At 46.0% G+C, this 10,197-nt stretch overlaps 1 protein-coding gene across 1 annotated transcript; it reads right to left on the minus strand.

Moving 5' to 3' along the window:
- Positions 1 to 810: 810 nt before the first annotated feature.
- LOC100832658 (FBD-associated F-box protein At5g38590) lies at positions 811 to 4,223 on the minus strand. The gene is made up of 3 exons (XM_010236226.3): positions 3,299 to 4,223; positions 1,622 to 1,771; positions 811 to 1,524 (listed from the first exon to the last, which is right to left on the minus strand). The coding sequence occupies exons 1-3, from the start codon at positions 4,172 to 4,174 to the stop codon at positions 1,129 to 1,131; spliced, it is 1,422 nt and encodes a 473-aa protein (XP_010234528.1). The 5' UTR covers positions 4,175 to 4,223; the 3' UTR covers positions 811 to 1,128.
- Positions 4,224 to 10,197: the final 5,974 nt, after the last annotated feature.

Below are 10,197 nucleotides of genomic sequence, written 5' to 3' on the forward strand. Positions count from 1 at the left end.
TGTCTCTCTGAAAGCTAGTCTTTCAACTTGGACTGGAGAGAGCAACATTAGAGAACTGGACGGTATTCTGTTGTTTGAGAAATGGCTGCTCCACTCCACAGCTGTCTTTTGAATTGAACTTCGTTGCCTTCGCACACGCGAAACGAATGGGCACTATGTCGTAGTTCAATTTTGTGGAGAGAGAGAGAGATGAATTTGGTTTTCCATAAAGCCAGAAGAAAGCGTTATGAGAACATGCAGGATTGGATTCTCAGCTTTTTCGTTGATTTACTTCATTTGTTTTTGTCTCTCTTTTCAGGCCGTTAACCACCTTGGTTAGGGTGTTGTGAGAGAGAACTCTCGCTTTTTCATTAATAAAATTTGCAATAGGTCGAATGGCCTACTAGAATGATTCATTTGGATCAATGAGCCATTTCGCGGATAAATAGAATGTTCCTCTATCCAAGAAGTAGTAAATTTTTATGGCATACGGGTTGATCGCGGGCCTAGTAGCCATATTTCAGCTGCAATCACTATGCAGAATTTCTGTTGAGTCACATATTTCGATTTGATGAATTTGGACCTAGTGGAAAGGAAGCCTTTGCACAAACAAGCGATCTAATAGAATTTTTTCCGCGATCGGTGTGAAGAGCCACGTTTTCTTTTCTTCATCTGGACGACCGCTCCGCTGTGGATTCGTTTAACCGATTGCTCAACGTCTCAACAAGAAAATGAAAAAACTAGCCCATTCTTAAGTGTTCATAGCAACAAAGCAAGTAAGCCTTTTTCTTAATTATGCAAACCTGCATGGCCCGATAACTCAAGCAAACCTCAGCGGAAACTCAAGTAATCAAACAACAACTCTGTCGAAAGCTAAGTACAGTACATTTATTATTCTATAAACTTGACCGAGTGCTGGCGCCAGAATACTTTTACTCGCTCAGGATAAAACTGGTAAAATACATCATACGATTTAAAAAACATCAGTTCAGACATGATGACAACTGCTGCTACTAGTAACCAATATTCCAGCATTCTTTGTTGACTCTAGTAACCAATATAAAAATGTACCATAATTTGGCGATGAGCTGTTAATCTGAAGCAATTCTGGAATCAATCACAAATATGGGAAGGATAAGAGGTTTGAACTCAAGACTCATCTGGTTCTGGGGTTGGCTTGTTTAGAAGCCTAACACTGATCTTAGCTTGAGGTGATGCCCTGCTGCACGTCGCTAACTCCACACATGCAGTTTCCTTCCTGAATTCAGAGCGTAAAGTGACATCAAAAGATTCAAGAGAGCCTGTTTTGGATAGCAGAAACTTCATGAAGCAGATATCGTTTCGCATGTAGCCCTTGATACCATGCAGGGACACATGTTTGAGACTAACAAACAAGTCATCACTGGCCTTCTCATTCAGAAGTTGTTCATCAATTTCATCCACAACCATATCTAGGTGGGAAAGAAAATCATACACCTCATCATCATATGTCTCAGGATCAAAATTTTCATCATCTTCGTCAGCCTGGATGTATGTTTTTTCTACCTATAAAAGGAAATCCAGAATTGCAGTGCCAATTAAACAACTTAATCAGACAAATGTTAAATTATAACATACATGTTCCAAGGGAAACTAATATTACCTCAATTTCAAGCTTTTCAATGTAAGGAGCACATCTCAGTAGAGAAAATATCGACATAATGCTTGAGAGTTTGCCAAAATTTGCACTCAAGGTTGCTACCTTCAAGTTCTGAAACTTCCATGAAATCACTCGCAGTGGATCTTGATTACACTGGATATTATGAGAACAGGGTTAGACTGAAATATGAACCCCAATGAAAGTTTTGATTGACTGATTTACTATCTTAAGCAGTTTGTCTCCAAAAGTACTGAAGCTGAAAAGCTAAGATTAATTTGTCCGCAATGTTTATTTGCATAGAGAATGGATGAACTCGAAATCACATTGCAGAAACTGTTATGTTCACTTGTTATAGATAAATACCTGCAACTCTGCAAGTTCCTAACACATTTTAAAAAAAGACGACAAAGCCCAACTGCTGCAGTTCATTCAAGGTTCATGCAGAATATCCAAGGTTTGAAAGCAAGTTTCAGGTTGCCATTGAAATGAGTCACCAACTTATCTCTTCTATTAGGTTTCAGCTATAAGTTGCTCATGAGGACTTGCAAAGGTAAAGCCAAGCCAGCCAAGGGACTCGCCTCATATCAGATAAAAAATTAGATAATTCTGATGTCATGATGCTGGGGATGACACAAACACAAGTGGTTCTTCCAATGAAGTCAAACTCAGAGAAGCAGAGAAATAAAAGGATTTGAACACCGGGAAGCAAAAACAGCTGTAAATTACGAAGCGCTCATATTTGCTAACCACCACAGTATTGCACAACTAATCTTTGAAGACAATGGAAATTAATAGTACTATACTCTCTCAACGAAATAAATAAATAATGCATACACTCCCTCCATTTTGGAAATGCAGGGCCTAGTCCGACTACCCAGGGTTGAACTTTGGCCTTAAGTTTCTTGTATAATATTTTGTTAACGGTGACAACATCAGAATGGTAAATGTAAAGTGTTATAAATAGAAATCGAATTATACAATTTTTTGTGTAACATAGTCCACACATTATTTGATTAATTTTTGGTGAATACTTGAATTTCAACAGTGAAACTATGGCCTACATTAAATAACCGATAGAGTATTATCCTAGGCATTTCAATTGGAGCCTGTGCATCTACAAGAGAGTGGAACTTCTTTTTTCCTGGAAGGCCAAAGTCAATCTCTTACGGAGATTCTGCACTTCGTTTGATATACCTGTGGCATTGACGGAGATTGCTCTATGTTTGATACCCAGGCTTTAAGCAAACAGCACATAACTGGCAATAAAGTAGATCTACTATTATGGCGCCAATCATAATTACAATCAGTCAAAAGCAATTTATAGCAACTTCTGGAAACAATAAAGCCAATGACCATGACTAGTAATTGGATAGGATTGTGTGAGCGAAACTAAGAGCGGAGGCAGATCATACTATCTGGATGACATGAACAAATCTAGAGCACTCTCAACCAAGCTTGCTTATAGTCAGTAGTCAGCATTTGCAAACAAAAACATCTCAGTAAACTTGGGCATCCATTTAATGCAAATCATTTGCGTTGATTAATTAGATACTCAAAATGCAAGGAGGAGAGATGGATATGCGAGTAACCACTGTAGTAAAATTCAGGAAAAGGCAATGAAAATTGCGACAAGAACTGAACCCATTGTTTCATGGAAATCGGTTAGTACAGTATAGGTACCTTTCTTGAGTCGGTGCGGAAGGTAAGCTTGTTGACAGTAGCAATCCTTTGGAAAGTAGTGACGAATTCGTCAGTCTCGAGCAGGCAATCGGCGGAGATGACCGCCTCCTCCAGCATCGGGAGGTCTTCCGCAACCTCGCAGCCGTTGTCGTTGTCGTTCAGCATGACGAGCTTGAGGACGCGGAGCTTGGGCGCCCGGATGTCGCACCGAACGACCTGAGACCGTCTCTCCTCCTGATCCACGTCGATCAACGAGAGCTCCGCGAGGTTGGGCGCGGAGGAGATGAGGTACTGGAGGTGCGCCCCGCCGCCGAAGAAAGGGAGGCGGACATGGTTGAGGGAGAGCGTGACGAGGTTGGGGAAGCCCCCGAAGCCCCGCGGGACTTGCGGGATGGAGCAGCAGCCCGCGAGGTCGAGGTGTACGAGCTCGCGGTGGAGGAAGATGGCGGGGAGGGAGGCGCCGTCGACGTCGCCCAGGAAGCGCGCCCTGGGGTCGAAAAGCTCGACGGCGAGCTTCGCGACGCGCTTGCCCCGCAGGGCGCGGAGCCAGCCGTCGGCGCAGTGGAAGTGGGGAGGGAGGACGCGGGCGGTGAAGCTGAGGACGGGCGCGGCGCAGCGCTTCAGGGCGCCGATGCTGGGCTTGGGGGAGACGCCAGGGCTGAACCAGATGTCGAGGCCGGCGACGGACTCCCAGCGGCGGCGCCAGCCGCGGGAGAGGCCGGAGGTGCGGACCAACTGCTCGAAGGGGAGCCGGGCGAGCACGTTGTCGAGCATGTCCGGCGGGAGATACACGAGCGGGTCCAGCCCGACGGCCGGGGCGTCCTCCACCCGCCGGCCACTCCTGGAGGAGGAGGAGGAGGAGCCCGGGCTTGCCATCTTCCCTGTTTCTGCAGGAGACGCAGAGAGGGGGCAGGTGGGGAGCCGGTGCCTTTTTATCACTCCTTCGACTGCAGCACGGAACCATTTTCGTCAAAAGAAAGTGTATCCAAAGAAAATCCTTTGCTCTTCCGGTAACGGGGCACGCGTAGAGCCGTAGAGAATTTATTTTTTCCTAAATGCAAAAGCTCGGAGTATTTTTTTTTTCGTGTTCCGGCTTACCCGAAAGATATATCCCCGGGCAAGGAATGTGTCATGAATTATCGTCAGAGAGAGTGGTCTAGTCAGACGTGGTTCCACAAACGTGGTTCAGGGATGGAATTGGTTGGATATGCATTAAATATTGATGGAACTAAAAAATGTGTCATCTTTTGTTGTCTTGCACATAGAAAAAATTGGTGTGCCGCATCAATTATTGTTATGATACAGGCTGGAGCGCACGAGCTTTCACGTATATGGTCCCGAGGATGTGGTCCTAAGTATGAGTTCGTTGGATATGTATATTACTTTTCTTAAAAAAATCTTCAAAAAGTAGGTACAAACTTTTAAATTCAGCTCGTAATCATGATTTAAAATACCTATTAGGTTTTTCGTGTCTGATCTTCAAGATTAGACATCACATGTTTAGATAAATATTTTTTTAAAGTTTAGTGTTAAACAAAACAAGTTTTTAGTCCTTAAAGCATCTCTAGCAGATCTCTTACGTAGGTCTGACCTTTAAAATTACTTATTTACTACGGTTTTGACCGAAAAACCGATCCGAGCGGATCTCTCTTATTTACGAAAACCTTAAACCAATAATTAAAACTCCGCATATAAACCCCTCCCACCGCTGTATATCCCATTTCCGCTTTGAATTTCTTGGTACCCCTCGTTTGTTCAAAAACCCATGGCATGCTGAAGTTTTAACCCCCATGCTTCCAGTACTTCCCCTTGCCGCCGCCTCCCATCATGGATTTTGGCTGCTGCCTTTGACTCTGCGTTGCCAACAAGGTCTTTCGTCATCTACCGTGCTCGTCCGGCATCCCTGGGAGCTCGCGGCTTGTTGGGTCTCTTTCGCTCGAAGTTGACCAGAGCTCGTGGCTGCCACAAATATGGCGTGCAGCTTCATGGGGTGCCTCGATTCGGCCGCACCATCACTGTAGTAGCCGGCGCCATCGCTGATTTGTCGGGCCCTGGTGTGTCCTTCCTGATGTCTCGCGAAGCCCACTATGAACGTCGATTTCCCTCACAGCCCGGAGGTAATTTAGATTGCTTTGTTCATGTTTAAGTTTTGCAATCTTGCGCATATGATTTGAACATAGGAATCTTGTGCGTACTGTCGATGAGTTTGATCTTGAGTCCCTTTAAGCAGTCTTTTTTCAAGGACCCATCACTGTCGAGCGATTCTAGCCAAAAGATAATGTATCTCAATAAAATTATTTGCTCTCTCGGTAAAGGCATACACACATATATCAATTTTTTTTTCAATCAACCCAACTCCCCTTTTTTTTCTCTTCCAGCTTACACAATAGGAAAGTGTCTTGCTGCGTGCAGACCACATCAATTATCGGCGGGAGAGTGGTTTGGTCACACATGCTTACATGCGTGGTCCCAAGGATGGGTTTGTTGGATATGCATTAAATATTTGATGGAGCCAAAAAATGTGTCATCTTTTCTTGCATTCCACACAAGGATTTTGGGTGAACCGCATCAATTATTGTTAGGGAAGAGGTCAGGACCGCATATATGGTCTTGAGGATGTGGTCCTCATGATGAGTTGGTTGGAGATGTAATATGGATCAATTTTCTTATGAAGAAAATTAAAAAGGTTATAAAATTTCATCTTGAGGTTTCAGATCATGATTTTCTATTAGGCAATCAAAGGGAGGGAAAGATTCCCCACCTGAATATATTACTTCAAAAAACACAGAATTACAATGAGGGGGAAAGATAATCATGCCACAGCCAGCGGCTATCTTTTAATCAAGTTTTTCAATCTAAAGTCCATTGAGGTTGACACACTACATACTAGTGTGTACCATAAGAATTGCACAAATAGAGAGCCAGAGCATAGAAACAATCTACTACAAAAACAAGGGAAGAATGCCTCAAGCGTTTTCGGAGGGTATCACACTGCCGAGTAAAACCTAGATGCACGAATTTCACTTGCTTGCTCAACGGTCCAAGGGAGAGATCCGAGCACAATGTCAAACAATGTTGTAATGTTGTTGAAGGGCATCACTTTGCCGAGACAACGCCACTACCACCATCATCGCCTGCTGAATAAAGTTGCCATTACTGCGAGCCGTGGCACCAGGCTATCGAAGGGCATTGCTCCACCGAGACTAAATCACAAACACGAACCTTGACAGAAGGGTGGACACTCAAGAACCAACAACCCCGAGCACTTTGCAAAGCGAAAAGTGAAACCTTCGCCTACGAAGGGCAATAGTCAACCGAGACCTCACTGAGAACACCAAGCTCAGATCATGATTTTCACAATTGAATCTCTCGTGGCGAGAGGTCTTTTAAACTAGCACTACTACAAAACGGTCCATATGCAACGGCACATCAGTAACGGGTCCGGCGCGACCGTTACTGATGAACAACATCAGTGTCGGTCGCGGCCGCGACCGTTTCTAATAAACATAGCGGGCTCTGCCCGTCCCCGCCCAGCCATACATTAGTGGCGGTCGCGCGAGGCGACCTCCACTGATGAACCATCATAGCTCGCGAGTTACATCAGTGGCGGTCGGCTAAGAGGCGACCGCCACTGATGAACCACGCATCAGTAACGGTCACCCCAACGTGACCGTTACTGATGTACCCACGATTATCAGTAATGGTCGCCCAATTCCCGACCGCCACTGATGATCGTCGCGGTTTAAATACACTGGGCAGAGCCGCAGCTGGTCGCGCTGCGCGTCGTAACGGACTAGTTGCGGCCCCTTCTTCTCCGGCGACGGCGAAGCACTGCCCGATGGCGCCATGGCCGTCGGCGAGCCCCCTAGGTAGCAACTCCTCCCTCCCCCTTCCTCCTCTCTCCCCCCTACGCCGGCGGCCGCCGTCTCCATGGCCGGCGGGCGGCCATGGCCGCCGAGCTCCATTTTTGGAGCTCCGGCGGCCGGCGAGCTCCGATTCTCGACCCCGAAGCTTCCCTCTCCCTCCCGATCTATCTCGTCGGCCTTCAATTTCTCTCCGAAGTTCCCCAATTTCAAATTTTTGAGCTCCGCGGCCGCCGGCCAAAATGCGGCCTCCTCGTCGTCGCCCGGAGCTTCCCTCTCTCTTGCGAGCTCTCTCTCCCTCCCGATCTTTCTCGCCAGCCTCCAATTTCTCTCCGAATGTCTCTAATTTCAAATTTTTAGTTAGCTCCGGTTAATTAACACCTTAATCCCTTTGTCAATGAGTAGGCTAACTATTTTGCTTTGTTTGTTTTCTTGTGTATTGTGTTGTAGATCGAAGGACCGTTCTTGGATGTACGTCAAGAAAAGAATCAATGCTCGATGGATAACCGAATGGACGGTCTTTTTTGGAGTCGCGAAAGGTGATATGGAACGAAAAGGACTTTTGATGATGCGTTGTACATGTCGCAAATGTGGAAACACATGCATGATGAAGCCTGAAGATGTTCAGATGCACGTGCTGGCATCGGGTTTTGTGGAAGGTTATTCTCACTGGACTTGTCACTGGGAGGATGCGGTTGATGTCGGTAGCTATAGCGAAAATGATGATGTCTTGCGGTATGATCTGGCAAATGATTCCGAGGAAGAAACAAGGGTTGATGAGGATGCTAATGTGGAAGGTGAAGGAGCTCCACGTGGCAGGATTGCTGAAATGCTAGATGACCCGTACCTACGGGACCAGCTGGAGGACTCCGAAGATGAGGCAGAGCCTGCTCAGTTCAAAAAATTGTTGGAGGACGCAAACACACCCTTGTATGATGGAGCTGGCGAAGAAAACGTACGTGCTCAAAGTGACGCTCGAACTTTTGAGACTGAAGGCAGCATCATGCTTTTCAGACAAGGGCTTCACGAACTTGTTGAGTTACCTTACTTCGGTTTTTCCATAGCCAAACAAGTTGCCCAAGAGCACATACGAGGCGAAGAAGATTACATGCCTGCTTGGATTAGATTGCGTGAAACATCATTCATGTGCAAATGACTGCATGGTATACATTGGAGAGTACGAGAACCATGAGAGCTGTCACATATGCGGTGCATCGAGATACAAGAAAAACGCCAGAGCTGGTGAAGATGATGGGGAAGAAGTGATGAAGGGCAGGCCGGCAAAGACTGTCTGGTATCTTACGGCAGGTGGCCGAGTTGAGCGTTGGATGTAGAACGTTAAGGACGCGAGGTATCTCGTCCATCACGATCCGGCGCAGGCTGCATTTGATTTTGACGGGCACTACCGTGTGGAGAAAGCTGGGGTCCTAAGACACCCTGCCGATGGGACTCAGTGGAGGAACTTCGACACGGCATTTCCAGATTTCGGGGCAGAGCCCAGAAGCCTGAGGCTCGGTCTCAGCATTGACGGGATAAATCCTTTCGAAAACATGAACAACAAGCACAGCACATGGCCAGTGATCTTGTTTGTCTACAACCTTCCTCCATGGTTAATCATGAAGAGAAAGTACATCCACATGTGCATGCTCATACAGGGTCCAAAGCAGCCGGGAGTTGACCTAAATGTGTATCTACAGCTAGTGAAGGATGAGCTGAAGCAGCTTTGGAACCCTGGCAGAGTGGTTTGGGACGCAAACAGGAGGGAGTACTTCACGATGAGAGCAGCGGTTCAGACCTGCGTGCACGACTACCCCGCGAATGGAAATACTTCGTGCCAGGTGACACGTGGGTACAAGGCCTGTACAAAGTGCGGGGAAAACACGACATCGGAGAAGTTGCCCGCTTCATCCAAAATTGTTTACATGGGCCACCGAAAGTGGTTGGATGCTAAAGACCCTTGGAGGGATGACTATGAAAGGTTCAATGAGAAGACGGAGCACGGGACAGCACCGAAGGAGAAGTCTGGTATGCAAATCCTTGAAATTGTGAACGATCTTGAGGTTGTCCCTGGAAAAATTGCTGCAAAGAAATATAAGGAACCTGAAGACGTCGTGTGGAGAAAGAGGTCTGTATTCTGGGACCTGGAGTACTGGGCACACTTAGAATGCCGCCACAGCATAGATGTCATGCACGTGGAGAAAAATGTATGCGACAGCGTGCTGGGGTTGCTGATGAACATTCCAGAGAAGACGAAAGATGGACCCAATGCACGGAAGGACCTGGAACTCATGTCTATCAGGAAAGAGTTGTGGGGCAAAGATCAAGTTTCGGCAGCCGACAAGAATGGTTTCGTGACGGTGACCACGCGGTGTCGTCTTGCATGTTACAACCTGTACAAAGACGAGTTGCATAGGATGTGCCAGTGCCTGCAGGGCATTAAAGTCCCATTGAACTACTTGTCGAGCATCAAGCATCTAGTTGACATGAAGAGTCACAAGCTATCTAGTAAGAAGTCTCACGACAACCATGTTATACTCACTCAATTACTTCCAGTCGCAATCAGAGGTATCATGGAGCCGCACGTAAGGGAGACAATCATGAAGCTTTCTGACTTTTTTGATAGCATCTCGCAGAAGTCAATCACCGTTAGACGATGCCAGATACTGAAGGATAGTATGATACAGATTCTGTGCGAGCTCGAGATGTTCTTCCCTCCATCATTCTTCGATATCATGGTCCATCTAATGATCCACATATGCGATGTTAGGGTATGCTGTTAATTTAGGATTAGCATTGTAGTTAGGATTTAGATGTACATTTCCCACCACACACCAGGGCATGTATGTGGAACATGGGCACACATATTGTAATAGCTAATTTGTAACATGGATACATTTTATTTACCATTATGAATTTGATATAGTATTGAGTTACAGAGCATTGTAGTGAGCGAGGGGATTGAACACAAGGGCATTATTGAACACATGATCAGTAGATAATATATAGCACACATGATACATAATGATAGGTTTTTTA

The sequence above is a fragment of the Brachypodium distachyon genome, chromosome 3 (assembly GCF_000005505.3).
Source record: "Brachypodium distachyon strain Bd21 chromosome 3, Brachypodium_distachyon_v3.0, whole genome shotgun sequence".
Classification (NCBI taxonomy): domain Eukaryota; kingdom Viridiplantae; phylum Streptophyta; class Magnoliopsida; order Poales; family Poaceae; genus Brachypodium; species Brachypodium distachyon.

What these genes read in the sequence shown, in the direction of transcription:
- LOC100832658 (XM_010236226.3), bottom strand. Translation starts at nt 4,174, where the DNA reads ATGGCAAGCCCGGGCTCCTCCTCCTCCTCCTCCAGGAGTGGCCGGCGG. An exon ending in TCCGCACCGACTCAAGAAAG is followed by an intron (nt 1,772 to 3,298) that starts GTACCTATACTG and finishes CATAATATCCAG; the next exon opens with TGTAATCAAGATCCACTGCG. An exon ending in TTGAAAAGCTTGAAATTGAG is followed by an intron (nt 1,525 to 1,621) that starts GTAATATTAGTT and finishes TTCCTTTTATAG; the next exon opens with GTAGAAAAAACATACATCCA.